At 40.5% G+C, this 25,920-nt stretch overlaps 1 protein-coding gene across 2 annotated transcripts in view; it reads right to left on the minus strand.

Annotated features, from left to right (window-relative positions):
- Window positions 1–25,920, minus strand: part of LOC111865566 — a 566,968-nt gene that overhangs the window by 364,283 nt on the left and 176,765 nt on the right. For both annotated transcript variants that reach the window (XM_023853714.2, XM_033751867.1), the window contains exon 2: window positions 5,166–5,347. In XM_023853714.2, the coding sequence (XP_023709482.1) occupies window positions 5,166–5,347 (182 nt within the window). The remainder of the gene's footprint in view (window positions 1–5,165; window positions 5,348–25,920) is intronic.

The raw sequence follows: 25,920 nt of genomic DNA on the forward strand, positions 1-25,920 counted from the left end.
GATAACACCTATACAGTGTGGAAACAAGAACTAGCCGCTGCAGCACTTCAAACACAGGGCGAATAACCCTAACAATTTTAAAATTTTAAAATTTGGACAAGAATTTAAAGGTTTAAAATTAGAACTAAAGATTTTATTATGGTGCTATTACAATAAACTCAAAATTAACGTGTGTGAAGTAATCTACGGGTGGACAGCTATCAACGAAGTAGAAGTTGATAATGACAGGGAGAGTGTTTTAGATGTTAAATTTTGAACTGGGTGCAGTGTGACAGCGACGTGAGTGTTATACACCTGATGATGGCCGTCTGAGGCCGAAACATGTAGTGTAGGGAGCAAGATCAAAGACACAAAATATATTGTTTGCACTTGAGACGGAGTTTATATCATTTAAGAAAACGGAGGGCTAATTTGATTGATCATATCTTACACAGTAACTGCCTTCTAAAAGAAGTTATTGATGGAAGGACAGAGGGGCGGATAGAAGTGACCAGAAGACAAGGAAGAAGACGTAAGAAGATGCTGGATGACCTTGGGGGCAGAAGAGGATATTCTCATTTGAAGGAGAAAGCTCTGGATCGCATTAAATGGAGGAACAGTTTTGGAAGAGACTGTGGACCTGTCGTCTTGACAGATTACTGATGAATGAATGAAGATACAATGAAGGGTAAAACACATTACTGAAAGGAAAAGATATAGTAAGATTTCACAGAAAATAAGATGGTTAGAACATAACGAAAGAATGGAAGATAATGCAGTGTCAAAGAGAATGTTAAAAGGAAGGATATATTCCGAAAGAAGAAAAGGAAGACCCAGGATGAGATGGCTAGACGATGGTGAGAGTGACCTGAAGAAAATGAAGGTGAAAGGCTGGATAGATAAGATGAGGAACAGAGAGCAATGGAGACTGGTTGTAGAGGAGGCCAAGGCTCACCCAAGGCTGTAGCGCCGAGTGGTAGGTATTGCATTTAGCAAGACACTTAGAAATGTTAGTGTGAAATTAATCCCCTAGAGGGGGGGAGACGTATGTAATAAGACGGCAATATATCGTATGTACGAGAGGGTAAACTTCAGAGATATCTCAGTATCTAGGGTAACAGGTGCCAGGTTAATGTTGTGGCGTGTTCACGTAATGCAAGAACTGTTGAGCCACAGAAACAGCTGTTGCTAAGTAACACACACACACACGCAACAATATAACAACTAGGTTATGCAATCCGTTTCTAGGTAACGGCTAGGTAAACACATTTCCGCGTATCGGACACTGCTGTGCACGCGGTGTTGACTCTGTAATTGGCCACTGGCAGTTCAGCTAACCATGTAAACAAATAAAGAACTAGACAGAAGAACATTAAAAGTAATTAATTGATCTTAATTGAATTATTATTATTATTATTATNTTACTTTGCTATGTTTTATGTTTTGTTGTTCTGTTTCTTTACTTGTGCTCACTGTGCAATTGGCCTCTGGGCTCTTACGTTTGCACGTAAATACATATGAACTGAATTGAATTACTGTAAAATCCTACACTCGTTCTGTTGCACACGGAACCTGCATTAGACATACAGAAAAAGGAAGTTCAGAAATGATTAAAGGAACGGAAACAAAATTTACGAATTCGTCGTTAAGGCACGCTGCCAAAAGAAAAAAAAAAAATTACAGCAGACGACATCTGCGAAACAATTCATAACAGCGACTGAACTTAACTCTTTCTAGCGCAACAAACAGAGCGCGTCCCTCCTAAACCTCCGTTCTTTAGAATACTGGACGAGGAACATAGTCCCAAAACCCAGTAATCCCGAATAAGTAAAGTAAAGTAAAGTACAGATGTCCCTGTACCAGGCGGTGGAGGCCCATGGGGTTGTGAGATGTTGAGGTTCTCCCATTTTCTTGACAATCGGCATATAGATGGCGGCAAGGTTGTCAGCCTTACGCGCCTGCCGCTTTTTTTTTCCTTGGCACTACAGCCCCACTGGGCCTAGGCCTACCTCCATGAACTCCGTTCACTTCGGTTTTTCTAGATCTTACACATTCGATAGGATTCCTTGGGCGGGTGATCAGCTCGTCGCAAGGCCTCTACCTGTACACAAACACAAGAAACGCACACAAACATCCATGCCCTGAGTGAGATTCGAACCCAAGATCCCGGCTTCCGAGCGAGCGAAGACAGTGCATGCCTTAGACCGCTCGGCTACCGTGACCGGCCCTGCCGCCCTTTACCCCCAAGAATATTCCTGGTACTCATTTCTGTTAGAGGCTGAGTCAACCCCGGGGCCATAGTGCGTCTGGAAGGGTTAGGTAAATTGAAAAGAATCCAATGACTTGAACCCGCGATCTTCCGGTTTGTAGCATAGTGCCCCAACCAACTTCGCTACCGCGTGCCCCGAATCCCGAATAACTACAATAAAAATGCCAAATGCTTTGTTATTTTAGGTGTCGAATTTACATCTAACACGTCAAGTATATTGAGAATAAAAATACTCTATGTTATTGTATTGCGCTACTGTTGTATTGTAATAAAAATGTCATGTACTAAAATAACTTTAATAGTTTGGTTCAGTCCAGTCGTTTGAAGATATAAAATTTCTTATTGACTTTCAATGTTCCTTACGAGATGGTAAGCCTGGTCACACATATATATATGAGGTCAATGCGGTATGAGTTCTTACTACAGGGTGGTTATCATCTTGTATATGCTAACCTAACAAGCCGTATTGCGAATAAGGCGCCCAGCGACTGTTAGGCTGAATATTTATATTAGGTTTAGAAGACAGTCTTGTGTATGGCGTAAAAATTACAGACAGACTTATAAATATTTGTCAAGTCATAGAGAGAGTAAAAATGAAACAAATACAGAAAGAGGAGGCCATTTTGTCTCTCTTCTCTTTGAGCACAGACTGTTATAAAGCAGTATTCATGGCCGCGCCATAGCTCAAGCCCCAAATGACAAAAGAAGAACAATGAAAAATTTAATAATATAGGTAGCGATGATAGAAATAAACAAAAAAAAAATCACTGCAGCAATTTCTTCCTATGTCAAAAACTGAAACCCAGAGTCTCCGTCATCCAGCTCAAGCCAATCTTGGGTATTTTCTTGCGCTCCAGCTGTCCTCAACACAGTCCGAAAGCCCTATTTTTCTAATTCCTCTTGTTCGTAAATCCCATGTGTCTTTTGAAGTATGTATTCAATTTTGAACAGAATTTTTCATATTTCAATTCGGATTATCTGATATCCGTATTAACTGTAACCGGATTAGCAAAGGTTCACTCTATTTCTAGCAGATTTCCAGCTAATCCAGAATCTGATACGGATTCGATAATGTCTTTCAGAAGAGTTAAATAATGGATGAGAAAATTTCATGAAAGCCTGAAGGCCTTCCTGTACTTAGTAACGTCCAGTGCATTTGCACCTTTCTGAAGACTTCTTACCCTGGTTCTCCACCCACAAATAAAATAAATGAAAAATAAAATAAGCATGGTAGTGCGAGCGGCGCGGGACTTTCGGAACTTGACAAATTACCTCGGTCCGTCTCCCCACAAACACTGCAGCCTCTTCTTAAATCGTCATCAATCATACAAGCAAGAGATGCAAATACGGCTAATGTATACAGAACTTACAGACGGATCTCCTCACAGATTCCGCTCACAAAGAAAATGAAGGCGAAAATAAAACGAAACAAATCGTTTTGAACAAGAATTGGGTGGGGGGGTAGGCGTAACATAAAAAAATTATTCTAAAATAAAAGTTAAGTCCAAGTCGGAGGGATTCTCACACATGCATTGCAAGACTATTCACACCTGTTCAGGTGGAGGGGGGGTGAATGACGCAGCAACAATCCCTAATTATGGATGGAGACAGCAGTTTTCTGGGCTGCAAGTTTCGTTTACGAGACTCTTCGTATTGCTGTATAAAGGCTTTTTAGAACGAGTGTTGAAGGATTTTCTCCCTTAGAGACTCTTAACAATAAAGCCGAAAGCCGCTTCTGGAATATCTAATATTAGATATCAATCATAATATTTTTTTTTCCTATCTCCTACACCGATATGCAGAAGGGATAGCGTAGTCGGCATAGCGACTGGTTACGGGCTGGACGACCGAGGGGTCGCGGTTCCAGTCTTAGCAGAGTCAAGAATTTTCTCTTCTACACGTCGTCCAGACCGGCTCTGAGGCCCACCAAGCCTTCTATCCAATGGGTACCAGGGACTCCTTCCAGGGGGTAAAACGGCCGGGGTGTGAACCTAACCACTCACCTCCAGCTAGTTCCGAGGTCAAGAAAGCGTGGATCTATACATCCACCCCCTCCTTACGTCTTCATGGCTTAGTGCTTATTTAGTTAAGCACAGGGACTACTTTTTTGTACATTTGATAAAAACACAATTCGATCCGGCTTCCAGAGGTACTTAGACAGAAGGGCAATAATTCATGTCACGAATTATATACAGCCTCTGGTCTCATGGCTTGTATATGTATTTTGAATTTAACCTTTTCATATATATCCTGAACTAGCGTTTTCTATATGGCTCCTGAACTCTTTTATTAAATGTTTCATAAGTTATGTTTACTATATCTCTAAATCGAAGTTTATTGACTTTCTAAACCTAATATTTCTCCGTAGTAAGGAGATGGGGACTAGCTGTATCGATTGGGCCCAACTGAGCACGCTTTTACCTGAAGATGGACACAAGAGTCCAGTCTCCGAAGCATTGTTATTAAATAAAATACAGGACGATGAATTATGTCCAAAAAGTCAATAATTTTATTTATGTTTCTCCTGTGTGCCGGTACTCCGTGGATTTAGTCCGCAAGCAAACTATACCGACCGAGCGACCGCCACTTGTCGGCGAAGTTAGTGGCAACGTTAGCGAATAGAGGGTGTTGCGTGGTCGGCGCAACGAATCCCCATGGTCGTTAATTTCGGTTTTCTAGACCGGAGTTACTACTGCTTTGAAATGGCTCCTCAATTATCTTCACGAGGCTGAGTGGACCCCGATCCAGACTCACTACTCAGAAAATCTGATAGCGCCAGAATAGAACCCGGACCTCTGGGTGTGCCGGATACTTGCTTTTGAATATGTATAGTATTTAGAATCAGAATGCGGTAACTCGGTTCTCAGATCTTGTTTTAAGCGTATCTGACAATTAATTAAGCCATATTTCTACTGACCCTGCTGGAAGTAGTTCGCCTTGCGCACGTAGACGCAGACGAGTGCCATGAGTTGCAGCTGGGACAGGCGCTGTCTTGTTGACGGCGGAAGGGGCAACAGGTCCCGCAGGTTCGCTATCTCCGCGTTGATGAGGTCGCGGCGCAACTTGCTCGCACCCTTGGTCGACTTGCTCGCGTCGAACCTGCAAGAGACATTTCTCACATTACGGACAAATCATCGACGCTACATAATGTTCACAGGTAAAACAGCGTCATTATAAACTATGAAAGAATATGCTTGTCCGTTGCACGACAACTTACACCTAATGAGTATAGGAGTTCCTTTCGCAGAGGGAAAAGAGAGTTCAAGCAAGAAGCTAACCTCTCCTCTAAATCTACTGAGCGTCGCATGGTAGTGATTAGTATTCTTACTTCGTATTCTGGAGGCACAGGTTTTGAATTTCAGCTTACAGTGTTTTATTTTTCTTAGACACCAACGGGAAATGATGGAAAGGTAACTTACCATCAAATCAAGACATTTTTTACCTTCTCCAAATGCACAGAGTCGTCTTTCTTTTCGAAATTCCACATGATATAAACTATAAGATTGTTACTGTGGCTGCAATAAACAAGGAGACCTTAGTCCTTTTCCCAAATTAAGGAAATGAACAGAACTTCATTTCCTGGACGTCAATATCGTCTGCTGATCGTAGAAGGTTATTGTTTTTATATGCTGTATGTGTCATAGAATGAGGCTGACACTACTGTGAGATTAAGGATCGAACATTAGAGGCTTCAGCTTCGATTTTTCCTATCTACACGAGAGCAGGAATTTGAATTTAGCATAGTATTGTCATAAACAGTCCAAGAAAACCTACCTCAATTATGACAACCAGTCTCAGATGTGATAGTCCAGAACATTCTTTCTTTCCAACCTTTCTTCCAATGCCACTAAAATAACTTGATACATTTGATTTTTTATGATGAAATAAAATAAAATTATACAGGAAGTTCTAGGAAAAACTAATTGCCTATTTGCCTTTGATACAGCATGGACCGGTTGGAAAAGTCGCGTCCAACAATTCTTCTATTGTTGTGTATTCGTTGCCGCGGTAATGTTTTTACCCAGCCTTTGCCTAGTAACGATAAGAGGATACACACAAACAGATTGGAGGGATTTATGAAGTGCCCCCTTCAGATGATCCGCATACCAAATTTCGTAAAGATTGGTTCCGCCATTCAAAAACTGATAAGGAAGAAAAACAGGCAAAGAGACAGCACGGTGATCGCTAAAGCTTACTTACCTGCGAGGAAATTTACATCTGAAAACACATACTTACATCTACAAATAACACAAAAATTACACTCTGTATAAGAACACTGGATCTTTAATTCAAGTGGGTCACTATGATCCTGGTCCAGTAGAAGAACAGGAAACTTTTCGAAAATTAAAAGGTAGCTTATATTTATCTTCCACCTGCACAAGAACGTAATCGTGTCTGCTTCAGTACACAGAATGCCCATTAAACAGCAGGCCGAAAGTTTGTAGTATGTCCATAAAACGGTGAGTTCACTCAGATGCTGACAGGAAGAACGTTCGCCGTATGAAATATGTTGTTACTTAATTGGAAAAGTTTATTGCTAATAAAAACGCAATTTACAACGCTATGCTGAACATAAAACAAGAATATCTCAATATCATCCATCAAATAACATTATCATTATTTCAAAGGGTACCTTCGATAACCGTTTTACAAGGAGTGTTCAGTTTCTTCAAGCAGTTTGCTAATTTTAGTATAAGAAAGATAATTTTTTCCTTCTACAGTATATTCGCGTGTTTCATGTGATGGCCGGAATGGAAAACTATATTTCCCTAAAGAATATTATTAACTGGTTGGTGTTGTAATGGAGACTCCTGTGCTCCCTTTGTCAATGAAGCTGAATTTTTAAATATTGTCTAAATAAACTTCATGCTGGGAAATTAGTTACGAGGAAACCACACGACAACAAACCCTAAACCCCTGCTGACTGTATGCATTCTGAAAGATGAATCTCGGTGTAAAATTAATAGCTTGGATCAACGGTATTAGAATTTGCTCAGATTTTGTGAGGCTCTTTTATTAGAAAAAAAATTTACCGGCCGCGGAAGTCTCAGTGTGCATCTAACTGTAGCTTAAACATGAACAATTATAGTGAAATTAGATATGGAGGTCATGTCACAGGTCGCCTCGTAGACTTTTTTATTATGATTATTATGCTTATTTACAATCTACATCGTTTTAGAGTATTAAGTATATGTGTTGTAGTTGGTTGGCTTGCAAGGGAAACATCCAGTGATGTTTCTCCTACATGTAGTCTATTTTATTGATTGATGATGTCTTGGGGCCATGTTCTGTCCAGTGTTCTTGTCACTGGATCGTTGGTGTATAGCTCTTCTATTAATTCGTTGTCATGTGCCTCGTAGATACAGTTCTTAAATGCTTCAACCTTTCAGGTGTTTAACCTCTTGAGGTAGTTCCATAATAATTGCAAATTAACGTAAGATTCTGCGTCGGGCGCCCAGACAACTGGCTCTAAGTACAGAGTTCTAAATGAAACCTCACGCAACTCTTGGTCCTAGAGCAAAACTTCATGCAACCTTTGGTCATAGAGTGAAGCTTCATCTATCCCTTGGTTCTAAGAGCCAAACATTACGTAACACTTGATCTTAGAATGAAATTTGCATAACCTTTGGTACTATAGTGAAACTTCCAGTAACTCGTGATCCTGATCCAAGAAACTTTTGCCCTAAAGTGAAACTTCACGTAACCCTTTGTTCTAGAGTGAAATTTCACGTGTTATTATTCATTATGCCTATACTGACGGTAAGATACAGAGATATTTCGATTTCAAACAAACTTCATTTCTTTCATGTACGGACGAGAGGATCAGATAATTGCACCCTTTCCTGGGCCAGATGAATCTCGTAGACATCCACGCAATGTAGCCTTATTTCACCCTATTCATTTTAATATTATTCTTATATTAAATGTAAATTCTTAGACAAAGAAAAACACCCGACGAAAAGTCTTCCGAAAGCGCCCGTCTGTCCCAGTTAACGATTCTAAATGTCTATATCGTTCAGAAACAGCGTTTGCATTGAAATCCGAGCATGAACTTCGATTATCGTATTATCGCATTTTTCATGTATAATGTATGTTTACGAACGGTGAAACAAACACTGTGAAGGAAATGAGTAATTTCGTCACGTGGCGTCGAATTCAGCTGTATAACAACCGCTAATGATAATTATCGTCACATAAACTGAAAGTGTAATGAAATGGGAATACAGCACCTCGTACTGGTAAAGCAGATTCGTTCCTAGGTTCACGTAAGACGCACGTCATGTAAACTTATGAAGGAGAGGTTTATTTAGCGACGGGTTCAGTAGATCAGGCTATAGGCCTACGACGTCCAGTGACTGGATCACTAATTCATAAAGAATTTAAAAGGATGAAGGAAACGGTAGCGGCCGAATTTGGGGAAGCATCCCGTTATTTGCCTCGGACTGAGGGAAACGAAGAATACCTTCAATTAGGATAGCTGACTTCCGAGCCGAGATTTGAAGAAGGGGCCTCTTGATTACAAAGCAGATTTGCCGATCACTCGGTTCGGTGAGGGCGTGGAGACGTAGCTTCATCTACTTTTAACCTCGGCACCAAACTAAGGCCACTGTTAAGCTTAAACTTCCGGCAACTTTCTCCCCAAAAGGAGTGAAGAGAGGGTGGGACCAGATGCTGTCAGGACATGGCGAGGAAGAGAAAGATCCCCTTCCCCTGATGAAAACGGAAACTAGTCCACTACACCGCTGCCGGTCACTATACTGAGTGACTTATCCGCTAGTGCTCACGGTTTATTTTAAGGCGTAGAGAATTTGAGGGAAGTAAAAATAAGCATGCCGGTCACGGTAGCCGAGCGGTCTAAGGCATGTACTGTCTTCGCTCGCTTGGAAACCGGGATCGTGGGTTCGAATCCCACTCAGGGCATGGATGTTTAGTTTGTGTGTGTGTGTTTTTCTGTGTTTGTGTGCAGGTAGAGACCTTGCGACGAGCTGATCACCCGCCCAAGGAGCCTACCGAATGTGTAAGATCTAGAAAGACCGAAGTGAACGGAGAAGTTCATGGAGGTAGGCCTAGGCCCACTGGGGCTGTAGTGCCAAGGGGGGGGGGGAGCATACACTGCCTTAATCGGAATTTGAACCGGCTACGCTCCGAAACAAAGGCAGTAGCTTTATCTCGTAGCAAGCTGCTTAAAGCAGTGTTTAAATATGAAGAGAAGCGAAAGGTAGCCAGACTTATTACAGCCTGAAGTAAATAATATGAACTACGCCCATCTGTTTGTACTAACCGACCCGACCATGTTTCGGAGCTCGTTTTGTGTTTTACAATCGTTAAGATTGTCAAAATTAGCACCGAGGAAAGGAAACTTACCTAAACAGAAGAAGTGTACTCACACATAACACAACCACGAAGTACTAAAATAAAAGAGAAATGGAACTATATTAAAAAAAGTCACTAGTTAACAAAAAAATTATCCTGTCGTAAGGACTTCATTTCTCTGTCTCAGCTAAGCTGCAGTTTAATGAAAAGTGTAAGCAATGTGTGCTGAAGCGAGGTAGATGTTTGTTGTACAAATAAATGACCGCAGTACCGTCGGGAGCCACTACTGGCTGTCTCAGTTCTGCTACTACACGTGTGGAAGAAACCACAGTAACAGATGAAGGACAATCAGTATTTGTCTTGGCCAGCAACCCCTTCCCGACACTACACGGCAGCACTAAGACATTTCTCATTTCTATGTCCAAATTTTAAAGAAAGGCGAATTACTAGAATGAAAATAACAAGAATTATTGTTACTGTCAGACATATTTTTTGTAGTTTGTATTTTATTTAACGATACTGCCAGTAATTCGAAATAATTACCATCGAATAACCGGATAATAGAGAATAATAAATTGTGATGGATGAGGAACCCCGTGTGGAGGCGGGTTAGAATAGCTCCACCGTAGCCCTGCAATTCGTAGAAGGCGACCAAAAGGGAACCCGGTGCCTGGGTGTAAAACCGGGCCACCCTGTTAATGGGAGATATAAACAAAGAGACCTGGTTTTCCAGGTTGGGGGTTGGACGCAAGGCTAACGACCTTGCTCTGTAACAAAATTATTGTTTCGAAATCCAAAGAAGTGGAAACCGTATGGTCTGGTTCAAGACAAATCTGGCAGAATATTCTATATTTAAACCCATAGCTCAAATAGGGTTAACTTGCCGAAGGTGATGATGATGATGATAAAATGATAAGGAAGCGGGAGTTGTCTAATTTTAAGGTACTATTCCAACAATTGCCGGTCACAGTAGCCAAGCGGTCTAAGGTATGAACTGTTTTCGCTCGCTCGTAAGCCGGAATCGTGGGTTGGAATCCCACTCAAGGCATGGATGTTTGGTGTGTGTGTGTGTACAAGTTTATTCTGTGACTGCGTTGTCCTGTATTTAGGTAGAGGCCTTGCGACGAGCTGATCACCCGCCCAAGAAGTCCTACCGTCTGTAAAAATGGCCATGAAACTGAGAAATCAGCCCTATGCTCCAAAGTGGGAGCGAGAGGAGAGAAAGAAAAGAATTCCAAAAATTATCTGAAGGAGGTAAACCAAGAAAACCTTAATGCAGTGCAGTCGGTGCTCCGTACGAGATTTGAAACGGGCACTTCCCGAATGCAACTGGGAAGCATCACCGCTTAAGCCATCTTTATTTGTGTAGCCCTACTGTAATTATCGCAACAATCACCACTCTCACCATCATCAGAACTATCTTCCAGAAGCAACAAATCATGTATTAATACAACTACAAATGTTTAAGGTAATGTTGACGACGCTTTAACCGCATTACTAGACATAGTACGAAATGTGCTTCAAGATCATGCCGCCTTAGCCCCCGCAATTGAACTCCCGACACTCATTCGACCTAATGGTTATAAAAAGGTAAATTTGTCTCTGTTCTTAACTAATCAGACACTACGCCATGAAGACGTATGGGGGAGTGGATGTATAGATCCACATTTTCTTGACCTCGGCACTAGCTTGAGGTGAGTGATCAGCTTCACGCACCGGCCGGATTACTACCTGGGAAAGAGCCCCCGTACCCATTTGATAGGTGGTTGTGTGGGCTCCAGAGTCGCCCAGAGTCAGAGAAGAGAAAACTCTTGACCCAACCTCGACTCGAACTCCGTCATTTCGACCTAATTGTTATACTACCAGATATTTGTCTTTGTTATCCTCAGTCTTTCCGGGATAATACCGTGGGACAGACCACAATCACAGCTTCTTTCACATTGTTAGGCTTACTTACCCGTCACTTATAACCATTCGATATAACCTCTGTAACTTCTATCCCTGTAAGAGACCGTGGAGGCCCATAGGGCTGTGAGGCGTCGAGGCTTAACGTTTCCTATTGAAAATCGGTTCACAGATTGCGGTGAGGTTGTCACCCTTACGCGCCGGCCGCCCTTTAACCGCAGGAGGATTCTTGGTACTCATTTCTGTTAGAGGCTGAGTCGGCCCCAGGGCCATAGGACTGCCGGAACGATTAGGTAAACTGAAAAATCTAATGGCCACATCAGGAATCGTACCCGCAACCTTACGGCTTGCAGCAAAGTGCCTCAACCGACTTCGCTACCGCGTGACCCTCAACCTCCTGGTTGCAGGAAATTAAAAAGTACTGTGTTGGGATGCCCTCCAATGGCACAACTTCTATAACAAATTTCGTGTAAATCCACCAAATTGTTAACGAGGTGACACAGGAGCCAACATACACAGAAAGCATAGTGGTCTCATTACTCTATTGTCTTTGCCTTCAGGAAGAAAAAAGGTTAACAATTAGCTGACAAATTCGAAAAAAAACTCTTTCCAGCAGTGTTAATTTATATAAAAAAGATTTTATATATATGAGACAAACTCCGTCTTAAGTGTAACAATTTAATTGTAGTTCTTTCTTCTTCCCTTCCTACACACTACATATTTCGGCCCTAAATGGCCATCATCAGGTGTGTATTCTTACGTAGCTGCTACACTGACCGTAGTTTAAACTACGAGACAATGTAAGCCCTACAGTAAAGAAAGGAAACAACGAGATGAGAATGTGGGGTAGGATCCATGCAGTTTGATCATTCGACTTCTTCGTAGAACCAGTTCGGCATGCTAATTCCTCCGCTGTCGTGTGTACCTTCTCAAGTATCAAATAAAAACGCTGCCAGTTTCATATCGGTCCACCATCGCTATGGTGACAATACCCTACAATTACGAGGCATTCATGCCTCTGAGCAACCAACAGAAATCTATTCACTTAAGCCCATAATAAAAAGAAGACACACTCTCTCTCTTCCTCCATGTCGGAAAGATCCCTGTGCATGGTGAAAGTCTGGGCGTAGGATGGGATCTTATTACGTCCCTAGGGTATTTCTTACATTGAAGGACTGGAAATTTTCAGCGTGTCTATTGTACAAACCGCGGACGCAGAAGAGAGGAGACAGGGTGCAACGAAATTTGGGTTTATAATTCACAATTAGATTTGAGGGGCGTGCGTATTTTTTTATAAATAAAATCTAAAAGTTTGTGACAGTGAAACATTATTACAAGTGTCACCTTTCCGGACATGTTCTGAAATATGAACAGGACCGCGTTTAGATAAAAGAAGGACGATTGATAATGTCCAGAAAAATAATGTTCGTCCTAAATGTTTACAGGAGCCGGGATAGTGCAGTCGGTATAGCCACTGGCTACGGGCTGGCGAGGGGTCGGAATTCGAGTCCCAGTATGGTCACAAACTTTTTCTTCTCCACTTCGTTCAGACCGGCTCTATGGTCCCCCAACCTCCCATCTAATGGGTTCCGCGGTAAAGCGGCGGGGACGTGAAGCTGGCCACTCACCTCCAGAAACAGAGGCATCCAACTTTCTTCTTGTTTTTTTCGTAAACTCTGACTCTGCACAGAATTGTTCTTGTCTTTTTTCTAGAGTATTCAAAATTACCGTGCCTTCTCAGAATCAAAATTCTTCCGTTAAAAAAAATTGAATCCCCTACACTACCAAAATAGGATTTCCTTTATAATCACCTCCTGTACCTTATACAAAATAACCAAAATTACTGAACGCTGAAATAAGATAACTTATGACTTTGCTCCTGCAGACGAAACTCGTCCTCCATGATATGTGTATATTGTACTTAAATGATATAGTGTTTGAAGACAAGCGGTCGGGTATGAAAGCTGAATAATAGCAAGAGGCTTATATATACGGCAAGTCTGAAACCCTTTTATTTTCTTATGAATCATTATAGTTTTTAGATTATATCCTGTGTTTTCCATCTGTTGGAATTGTCTGAGCTGTCACAACAGATGAAACGAAACCTAAGATCAGAAAGATTAATGTAAGGAAGGAACGTTGCAAAAATGATATTACAAGGAAACTGCGCGGATGTTTTCAGTAGCAGTTGTTGGGCTTGTTACAGGGGGTCTGAGTGGACGCGGCTCCTTACGATGAAGAGGACACACATTAGATTACACGAGACGCCGTGAGAGGCGCTAATACAATGAATCGTCCCTGTTAACAGAGCAGTTGAACTGAATGTTAGAACGATTGTCAGAGGGCGGCAATCCGTAGATAATTTGTCTTAGATACTGTACAGTCCGGGGGCAAGCGGTGGGGTAGTTGCTTGAGGCACTATGCTACAAGTCGGAAGGTCGCGGTATCTAATCCCGATGAAGTGGATTTTTTTTTCAATTTACCTAATCCTTCTAGCCCCACTAAGGTCCTGTGGTCGACTCATCCTCTAACAGAAATGAGTACCAGGAATATTCTTGGGGGTAAAGGGTGGCCGGCGCTAAGGCTGACAACCTTAACGCCATCTATGGGCCGAGTGTCTAGAAAATGTGGGACTCTCAACATTTCACAACCCTATGGGCCTCCAAGGCTTGTTACTTTACTTACTTTTACTTTACTTTGATATCTATCTATGGCTCTACAGCCCTTGGTTTGAACTTGGCAGCTTTCTCACTTTCTTAATATTTACACAATCGGTAGGACTCCTTGGACGGGGAATCAGCCCGTCGCAAGGCCGCTACCTACACACAGAACAACACAAACACAGAATAAATGCACACAGACATCCATGTATTGAGTGGGATTCAAACCCGCAATGTCAGTGTTAGACCGGGTGAAGACATTTCAGCGGCCACTGTGATCGGTACATACTGTACTAGGGGTTGTAGTAAGTCTGTTGTATACATTCTTGTACAGATGACACAGAGCGGCTGGACATTTATATACATTTATATATAAACATATACACTTTTTGATAATTCTATAATTTTGCATACATATTTTCGTGTATTCATCCCAAAATAAAAAAAAATTTTATGGTCTATAAAGCTGAAAAATGGATCCATTTGATCATATAATTCGGCATAAAACGTAATATATTTATTGTTTTATTCATGCACACCTGATGGTGATCAAAAGCGACCGAAACTTGTAGTGTGACTGCTACAATAAAACTGACTTATTGTTTTTACTTGACTTCGATTGTTTTATTACACAGTAGTAAAAAAAACCCACGTTTATTGTATGATGGTAAAAAACCCGAAGATTCACAACATAAAAATCTAACAACGGCGTTTACGAAACGGTTATCCGCATGCTGCTGCTAGTATTATCGGTCCACTAAATTTATTTGGCATTATAATTTACATATATTTCATAATTAGCGCCATACTTAGCTTCTCTTTTCCCTTTATCCACTAAATAATTTGCATTACAACGTACTTAGCAGAGGTTTCGCAATGTAAGTCAGATCTGATTATGTTTCATTCCGTTATGTTTCGACACGAAAATACGGGATGTTTCGAAAAAAATAATTTAATATTCTTTCATACAGGATATTCAATTAATAACGAAAAATATGAATGATTGCCACGTCCCTTCAATTTTAATGGCATATAAAAACGTTATATTTACACTGCAAATAAACATCTTTAGACGTGCCGTAACAATTAGATGCCTATATCATAGTTCCTTCTTTACAACGTGAGACAGACTGGAAACCGTGCCTCGAAAAGCCTTTTGCTGTCATGCCGGCAAGTAGCTTCAGGAACACTGTACTGACTTTTACGATGGCAGTAACGGACACTAGCTAACTCTTTCGATGTAAAACCGGTTCCTTCAGCTCTGATTTCAGGAATGAAAGACCACTAGACACTCGTTTACACGCAACAGGATATCATATGGGTTTGATATGCAATTTTTATACTCTACAGTCAAAACAATTTTCGCATATTCAAATTAAACGTTTAATTTACGAGACTGCTATTTTAAAATTGACAATTATATCCGAATATAGTAGCAGAATCTCTCTGTGTCTGTAATTTAATGTGGAATTTATGTGTCAATAATTTATCAATAAATGTAACCTAATTATTTATGTGTGACTAACCGAAAATTTCTGTTACTGACATTAAGTTAAAATTTTATGCCTGTAATTTCTTGCTTCAGTGTATTCTACGAGGTTGATATAAAGAAAGTCATAATATATTCTTACACATGTATGTGTAATCCTATTTACAGAAATATTATATTCATATTGTCACGTTTTTAGGGGTGTAAATATAGACGGGGTATGGATTGGTGAATGGATTTACTGACCATTTGTATACATCACTCGGAACTACACTTCACAGATCACTGAAACACATACTAGTGTCCTCAGTTCTATTACAGTCTCCGCTAGCCGATTCCTGGCAGCAGATTTAACATGGTGGAGATTCTTCAGCTTCCGTGATTGCGCCGTGGCCCTCTGGTTAGTACACTTGAACTCATAGCGCTATCTTCTCCGTCTTCATTGTTGAGCCAAATTCTAAACTAACCGCTCAGTTGGAACTCCGGACTCGACTGCCGCTTCTCAACTGAACTCTTCTTTATAACAAGTTTGCACGAACCGAATAGAAAACATCGTTGCCAACAATTTATCTATTGCTGCTTGCGTATCCGTTGCCGCGGAAACTTGCTTACTAAGTCGTTGCTCAGCAACGGACGTCTCTTATTGCTCCTCTGTTCCGGACTTCAGCCGTCAAGTCACAATATTTTAATGTGTATATGCACTTTTCAGTATTTAATGATAGCCCCCTTACACGTTAATTTTATAATTAATTTGGTTCTATCTATGTTGGTTTTCATTTAAATAACTCACCTTGTAGTAGGAGGCTGTATTTCGACAGTACTATGTAAATCTTTTGTAGAAAAGTCATAAACAGATTCCAGTATTTGTTGAAGATACCAAGAGAGAATATTTTACTGATCTTGTCAAGGGATTCATAAACTAAGAGCAGTTATCAGGAGTAAGCGACAGACTAATGTGTAGTCACAAAAACGGACAAATGCAAGCATTCGCCTACAGGCATTTATTCTTTCTTTCCTAAAAGTGTGAGCATCTGAAAGACGTTCAAATTTGAAACTTAAACAAAGCAGCAAACGTTGCTGCTAACTAAATGAAAACAGTGTTATGATTCAAGCACATGTATTCAAGCAAACCCACCTTTCTCCTCGCTAAACTGAACATGATACCACTGTTTGCTTACTAAATAATATATTTACACGACATTTTATATCACATCTCCGTAGCACGAGAAAGAAATCTAGAGGCGATATTGATTTAGAATTTCGATAACATTTTTAATTTCTGACGACACCCACATATACAATATTGACAAAGCGTGACATCCAGTATCGGGAGTTGGAAAGAGCGTGATTTGTGACGGAGATAATGTATTCATGAGTTGACCCCCCAGGAAGAATGGTGTTGTCCGTACATTTTATCACGGTATATTTCTTGCAATAAAATGTTAGATGCAATTCAAGTATATCATATACTGATGATTTCACTGATTGTATAAGTTACACTACATACAGATCCCTAAGATTACATAACACACAAGCCTTATGAGTCTTATGTGTGACTTATTTGAAACTTGAGGTTTTACTGATACAATCTTTTGCTGCTGAGCTAATAATATGCAGATATGTAATCTCCAGTTAAAAAGGCGTGCGCCTGTATGTGTTAACCCTTTGCAACTTACCTATGTCATTGTATTTCTAATAATTCGCAGTCTGATATCGCCCATGATTTCACAAGTGCGAGTGAAGTAATCGTTACTGCAATTAATTATATACAAATAATGTATGCATTAAATAATAAATTTCAATGCGATATACACGTACATGCATCTGAAGAAAGGAACATACTTATATGTATCACTGCGAAGGCGAACATAAAATTATTATCATGAAAGAGAAAGGGTCACTTATCATGCACAACAAGAAAATTCTGGTACTCATGCTACATGGAAATTAATTGGTGAAGCAAGGAGCACTTCCGGCCAGAGTGAGAGTTTACAGAAATGAAGAACTCTGAGCTACTGCCGCCGCGACGCACAAATTTGGCCTTCCAGTGTTGTAAGAATATTTTTAAACTGTTATGTATCTGATGCATATAACTCGCATAATATTGTGACATGACGCCTGAAAGCCGGAATAATCTATTTCTAACCAACTGCTGTCTAACACACGTTTCCGTAATAACAATCCGGAATAATCAGTTGCTGGGCAACGGTTCGATGAGCTCGTTACCGTGACGACTAAACACACACACAAAAAAAGAAAAAGATTAACAGAGGACTTGTAAGACATAGTAACATATATGGTTCGCCCTGAAGTTATAAAATAGTTCAATTCATTCGTGAGAGTGAGCAGTGATTCTTCGTTCGTCATTCGTAGCGGTGGAAGAGAAGATGCTCGTGGTCCAGAAAGGAACGGAGCTTGTCTAAGACAGTCACTGTCTGTGAGCTGGTATAATTGGTTGTAATTGTAATAGAAGTGTCAATAAATCCTATCGTCTAACCTAGAACCCTTTATATTAGTCACGTTAATCCCTCATTTGTGAGAATATTATGTTTCGGCATCTTGTTGCATTGATGCATCACTCGATCACTCATTTCCGTCTCGGATGCAACACAAACCGTTCAGTCTCTCCTTTATTATAAAATGCCATTACAACCACACGGTAGACTTGTGAGAACTACACACGAAGGAGGCATAACATGGACGCTACAAAACTGAAATAACCTGGAGCCTAGAAAGAGTGTTCATTCCCAGACAAACACATTTTAGTGCGAAGGACGATATGCAATAGCATGGGATGCACTGACATAGGAACTGGTGCAGTGCGGCAGGTTCAGTTAGTAAACAGTTGCCTGAAGATGACCTTGTAAGGCCGAAACATGTTGCAATTAAATGTGATTTTAATTAAATTAAAAAAAGGAGAGACTGTGAACGGTTTGTGTTGCATCAGAGACGGAGACGAGTGTTACACCTAACCGTTACATTCAGACGAAAGCCTGAACAGATCTAGAGAAAGACTTATATTTATTTATTTATTTATTACATTTACAACTACGTGATAACAACAATTCTATGTTCTATTTATTAACTTAATGAGTCGTGGTTTATTATAAATTCCATCTCCGCTGCAGAAAATGGTAAACGTAAAAGCGGTCCGTGTTCTTATGCACATAGTCATAAAAGAGTATATGTTGCTGGAACTAATAAGGCTCCACGCATTCTTAACTTAGGTGCTACATGCAGCTGAGTGGTCAACTTCACAAGCCGATCGCTATTTCCAGCAGCAAGAAATCCCCATATTCACTGGATACGAGGTTTGGTGGGCCCCAGCGTCCATCTGGACATTGCGACAAAGAACAATATCCAGTACTACAGTAAACACTAGGCAATGGAACAATGGCAGTCACTCTCTGTTTTTAATAAAGCAGTAGAAGAACCACAGTAGGTTTCAGGTTCAAAGGAGGCGTCGTGTACCTCCGCGGCTGTTCAGTTGTTAACGTGGATCCTGTTTTGTGAGGGGGGGGGACAAAAAAAAACAAACTCCGTGAATTAGTCCGAAAGTGAACTATGCCGACCGAGCGACCGCAGCTTGTCGGCGAAGTTTAGTGCCAACGTTTGTGGATAGAGGGTGTCGCGTGGTTAGCACAACGAATCCCCACGGCCGTTAATTTCGGTTTTCTAGACCGGAGCCGCTATTTCCTTGAAATAGCTCCTCAGTTATCAACACGAGGCTAAGTGGACCTCGTCCCAGACACACAACTTCTCAGAAAAAAATCTGGTAGCGCCGGGAATCGAACCTGGACCTTTGGATCTGTAGCCAGGAACGCTGATCAATAGACCACGGAGGGGGTGACATATCTGTTATCCTTACTGACCCCACCATAGAAGCGAAGTGACTGCTTATAATATACCAAGACATTACGGTGGATTTTGGATTTGAGGCTTTCACTGAGATGGCCGTGAAGAATGCGGGCTTCTGGGTTGCAATTCCGCGGAGTTCAGAGATAGCCTTACTTTCTTCCTATTGACTTGGGCTCCGTAAAGATTACACCAGAGATTCCAGCTGAGCACACTGACGTCAGAAAGACACTACTCATCCTACTGCAATTTAAACAGTTTCTCCTCTTTTATTATTTATTCATAGATGCTCCATCCACCGTTGACGCCGAAAGACGTAATCATTGCGAATAAAAAACCGGAAAGGACCTGGAAGAGACCGGGTTGTAGTTTAAGCCGCTATTTTAGAATGTGCTTGAAGTAGTGGAAGTGGTAATCTAGACACAGCCGTCCATTTGTCGTACTTAGAGTGCATTTTGACCCTGCGGAAACCTCAAATACACAGAAGAGACACAACATAAAATCCCAAAGAAGTCCGAGCAAGTTGGCATAGCCATAACTAATCTTCTTACCGAGAGCTACTCGATTCGAACCCTGCCAGTGTTACAGTCTATGATGAATATGGATTCTTCGTTATTTTCTTCATTGGCTCCGTGCGAATACTGTGATAGCACATTCAAATGGCTTATGACTTCCTTCCGAATTACATATACACCCTTCGTGATTATGTTCCGATGTCCGTGGCGCTATATAACCTCTACAGTTAGAATAATAAAAGGTAAAAAGTTGTCCCTGTGCTTAACTCATTAAGCATTACGCCATTAAAGCGTATGGGGAGTGGATGAATAGATCCACATCTTCTTGACCTCGGCACTAGTTGGAGGTGAGTGGTCAGCTTCGCGCCCCGGCCGCTTTACCTCCGGGGAGAGCCCCCAGTACACATTTTATAGTAGGTTGGGTGATCCAAAGAACAGTTAGAACAGTGTCTCTTCTGATATTCTCCAAAATGTCATAATATATTTTTCTAATTTAAACAGGTCGTGGATAATAAGAAATCAGTCTTTGTATTCTAAGTAACTCTGATAAGACCATCAAGTAACTGCTCGATTGGAAATAACCTATTACATATTCGAGCGCCTATATGATCATTAGATAAAACTGTCTTTATTACAGGTCTGTATGGAGTGGGATATAAATAATTCTTGAAAGTTCAGATGTACAAAGGTAACAAACCCATGTCTTTCAGAAACATTCAAAAACTATATTTCCCTTGACCTGGCATAAATACATGCTATATACAATGGAATACAAAACAAGAAATGAACAATTCTTTGCGCCCGGATCTCCTTGACTTGCAAATGTAACTTCTATATATGGGTAAGTCTATCCCATTACAATCTCCATGTTTAGATCCATAGAGTATCAGTTCCTCTTGCAAGACGGAGAGGATTAGAGAAAGGTTAAGTATTACATCACAAGCCACCAGAAACTATGGCTCTGGGCCATATTGTTCATATTACACCAACCAGCGAATCCTCTTCTGCAAAATCAGACAATTACTCTTCCTCCTCATGAGAATGAATCGCGAGGTTTATTCGTCTTGCAGGACTATGCATGGGGAAGACTGTGCGAACACAAATGCTGCTTCTCTGGCAGATCTGACAAAATTATCGTTCTAACTAAAGGCTCAAAATCTCCTTTAAAAAACAGTAATATTATAACTGACTCCTAACAAAGTCACGAGTAGAAAACACCCTGGAGTCTGAGCTTCGTTTAAATAGTACATACAAATTCGGTTCTCACCTCACAGAAAACACACTTCCTCTCTATTATAGAGATTTCTATTGATTAATGTTGTTTAGGTAAATAATCGCTACTATCCCGAAAATCATACTAACTTACATACTTATTCATGGAGCTGAGCCATTCTTGAGGAGCCGCCAATTCTGCAGTTACTCAAGAGCCCCCCACTGGTCCCTATCCTCAGCCAGATCAATCCAATCTATACCATCAATTCCTATCTCTCTAAGATCCATTTTAATATTGTCCACCCACATACGCCTTGGTCTTCCCTGTGGTCTCTTTCCTTCTGGCTTTCCCACCAATATTCTATATGCATTCCTCGTCTCCCCCATTCGTGCTACATGCCCTGCCCACCTCACCCTCCTTGACTTGATCATTCTAATTATAATTGGAGACGAGTACAGGTTATGAAGCTCCTCATTATGCAGTTTTCTCCAACCTCCTGTCACTTCGTCCCTCTTCGGTCCAAATATTCTTCTCAACGCCCTGTTCTCAAACACCCTCAGTCTATGTTCCTCCCTTAATGTCACAGACAAAGTTTCACACCCATACAGAACCACAGGCAAAATTATAATGCTGTGTACTATAATTTTTATGTATTTTGACAGCAGACGAGAAGACAAAAGATTCTCGACTGAATGGTAGCAAGCATTACCCGAGTTCAATCGCCTCCTAATTTCCTCCTGAATCAGGTTTCGATCTGTTATCGTTGTTCCCAAATATCTGAACTGTGCCACATTTTCAAAACATCTGTTTCCTCTTTTTATGTCATGATTTTGCTCTGCATTTTGGTGACGAGACAGTAACATATACCAACCCCTTCACTTGGGTCAATTAAAGTTTGTGTATTTTTCTTTATGGTATCTACATTATCACCCAGTAGATTCACATCATCGGCGTAGACCAACAACTGATGTGTCCCGTTTAGTTTCAATCCCACCTGGTTTCCCTGGACCTTCCCAATTGCATATTCTAAGGCGAAGTTGAAAAGGAGTGGCGATAAAGCATCTTCTTGTTTTAGACCATTCTGGATAGGAAATTTATCAGACAAATGTTTACCTACACGGACTTTACTATACGTTTCGTTTAAACACATTTTAATCAACCTAACTAGTTTCATGGGTATCCCAAACTCTATCAGAATATTGTACAATACTTCCTTCCTAACTGAATCGTAGGCTTTCTTGAAGTCTATGAATGGCTGTTGTACTGTCTCATCGTACTCCCATTTTTTCTCCAATATCTGACGAATGCAAAAGATCTGATCTGTAGTTGATCTGTTACGTCGAAACCCACACTGATGATCCCCAATAATTTCATCTATATATGGGCTTAACCTTGAGAGAAGAATATTGGATACAATTTTGTATGAAGTTGATAGCAGTGATATCCCCCGATAATTACTACAGTCAGTTTTATCACCCTTCTTGTGAACTTGTATAATAATAGACTCCTTCCACTGATCAGGCAATTTTTCCTTATGCCAAATAGAAGTAATTAGATTGTGGATATTTGTGGAATGTAATATTTCACCTCCTGCTTGAATAAGTTCTGTCGGAATTTGATCACTATCTGGCGATTTATACCGTTTTAATTTTGCAATAGCACTCTCAACCTCAAAAGGGCTAGGATCATGTATTAACAGCTCAGCTGTATGAATTTATGACCCTATGTACATTCAATAACTGAAGTTCCTCCACCTATTCAAAATGTTGTGGGAATCTGCAAGCAGATCACCATTCTCACTCAACACTAAGTTACTGCTAGGCTGGTAACCCCTCTTAAAGTCATTTATTCCTCTATACAGGTCTCTAATGTTCTTGTTCTTACTGTTCATTGCATGCTCATCAATTTTGTCTTCCAGATATTCCCTCTTTTTGTTCCTGAAATGCCTGCTGGTTTCACGTCTTATATTGTTCAGATTATCCCTATTTAACTCACTTGGATCCTGTAACCATTGCATTTTGGCCTGCTTTCTTTGATCTAATAAGATTGAGCATCCCTTATCGAACCATGGCTTATGCTTCTTCGGTTCATAATTACCTAGACTCTCTTTGGCAGACATTTTTATATTCTCTCTAATAGTTTCCCAAGTTTTATTAACATCCACCTCAGTGTCCAAGTTTTCCAAAGCCGCAAACCTATTTGAGATTTCAACACGATACTGTTCTTTACCCTCTACCTCATATAATTTCTTGAGATTGAACCTCTCCATATGAACTCTGTGTGTTGTTTGTTTGCTCACTGCCAGTCTTTCCCTAATCTTTGCCACCACCAGGAAGTGGTCAGTATCACAATCTGCTGCCCTGAATGATCGGACATCAAGTATACTTGAGTGCCGTCTCCTATCCGTCAACATATGGTCTATTTGATTGTGCATCTTCCCATCAGGAGATGTCCAAGTAAATTTATGGATGTTACGATGTGGAAACATTGTACTTTTGACAGTAAGATTTTTTGATGTGGCAAAGTTTACTGCTCTAACTCCATTATCATTTCTAATTTCATGCAAACTCTCATTCCCAATTGTTGGTTTGAAAATGTCTTCCCTCCCTACTTTGGCATTGAAATCTCCTAACAAAATTTTCATAGGGTACTTCGGGAATTTATCAAATACATGTTCAAGTTCTTCATAGAATCTATCATTTATGTCACCAATTTTATCTTCTGTTGAGGCATGAACATTCATAACAATGATATCACACCAGCGACCTTTTAGTATTATATATGATATCCTATCACTAATGAATTCTACCCTTTTAACTGCTGATACGATTCTCTTATGTACGAAAAAACCTGTAGCTAAATTCATGATTTTCATTCCCCTTTCCATAGAAAAATGTATAGTCTCCTGCTGGTGCGATGCCACCTCCGCCCCATCTGACCTCCTGTACTCCCGCTAAATCTAACTTATATTTTAAGATTTCTTCTGCCACTGCCCTGAGCGAACCTGCCCTATACAAACTTCGTACATTCCAAGTGCCAAATCTCATATCCATTTTCATTAGCTTTGAGTCCCACCCCACTAGCATTAAAAAAAATTAGACCTCCATAAACGGTGGGTAATTTCTTGAGACAGCGTCTGGAGAAGAATTGTCCTGTACGGAGTTAAGTTAGTGTCCATCAGAGGAGTAGAACTTAGTGACCAGAGCTATTCCGAAAAGTCTGGCGAGGAGAATATTTCAGTTTGAGATCAAAATAATAATTTACGTAGAGTTAAAACTAAAACTGAAACGTTTCCAACCGTGAAGAGTCAAAGTTTCTGGGATGTAATGACATGTGGTCAAGCTAAGATTCGATGGAGCATGCCAGCTCCATTTTCAGGGTCGACGAGTAAGCCATGCAAGAAACCCGCACTGAAGCAGGCATCAAGCAGACTGCAAAGGCGCTACATTCCAGAAAATTGAACTTTTCATAGTCATCTGCTACGACAGCTTCAACTGCAACTTTGTGTACCATGTCGGAACAGTTTTGAGTCCACACACGGAGAAAGAATATGACGAAAACATGTATAGTACACTTTGTGCGTTCTTGTTTGACAATGATATATTACTTTACTATAGAAGCAGCGGTGTGGGGGCAGGAATTACAAATGGGTGTTGCTTTCTCTAAATTCTGGGATATTCCAACATCGGTAATATCAAATTATTGTACTAATGCAATTACCATTTGTCTGAAAAAAAAAGGTACAAAACTGTAGTCATGTTATGTGTCACTGCTGACTGACGTCTTCTGGACCGTAACGCTGCGTAATTTTGTAGACAGTTATCAACGATTTGGAAGAACTTGCTGACTTCATCTTCAGGGTTAAACTGTCTCATGTCAGGGGTCTCATGTCCTCTTCTTTTATTCGTTATTTCTATGAAGTGTATAAAATAGGTTAATTTAAGAGGAGATAGAACTCGGGTAATGCTTGCTATCATTCAGTCCAGAAGCTTTTGTCTTCCCGTCTGCCATCTAAAAATAGATAACCACAATGTGTTAAAGCGATACTAATTGTATGGTAACTTTATACTGTTCATATACGCATAATATATTAAGAAGTCATGACTTCTACGAGTACGTGTAACGCCGGATGTTCATGCTAAAGACTTATCATTTTTGGAATCCTTCAATAGCGAGTTTAACATTCTGAAGGCCGCAAGCGCTACATGAGCGTAGTTTGGTACAACATTTCTCTTCTGCGATCTCCTTCGCTAGCAAAGACGTTAATTCACGTTTCTATGCATGCTAGCAAGAGAAGAAAGATCGTCTGACTTATTTAAGGGGGAAAAATAAAGTAAGAAAATATTTAAACAAAAAAAATTGCCATTTTATAAACTGCTGGACTGTTAACTACAGGTCTTGTATTACATTTTTCCCAGTGCTATGTACGTTTCTGCTCATGGCAGTACAGGAGTAGGGCATGAGGCAGATGTCGACTCGGGATTCGACAGCAGAATTAATCGCTTCTACATGCTTTACGCCATGGTGCCCTTTACACTCATGGGTGGTTCATTTGTTTAATATTGCACCTCTCATCTGCCAGAACAAACGTTTTCCAAATTGTGTATGAAAACATACAACTGATAAGAATGTGCATGGAAGTAATAAAAAGGTCATCTTATTCAAGAATGCTTAAAGTGGATGACCAGGAATTTTAAAGGGTGAGATTATTCAGATGTCTC

Source organism: Cryptotermes secundus, unplaced genomic scaffold (genome assembly GCF_002891405.2).
Source record: "Cryptotermes secundus unplaced genomic scaffold, Csec_1.0 scaffold836, whole genome shotgun sequence".
Lineage (NCBI taxonomy): Eukaryota > Metazoa > Arthropoda > Insecta > Blattodea > Kalotermitidae > Cryptotermes > Cryptotermes secundus.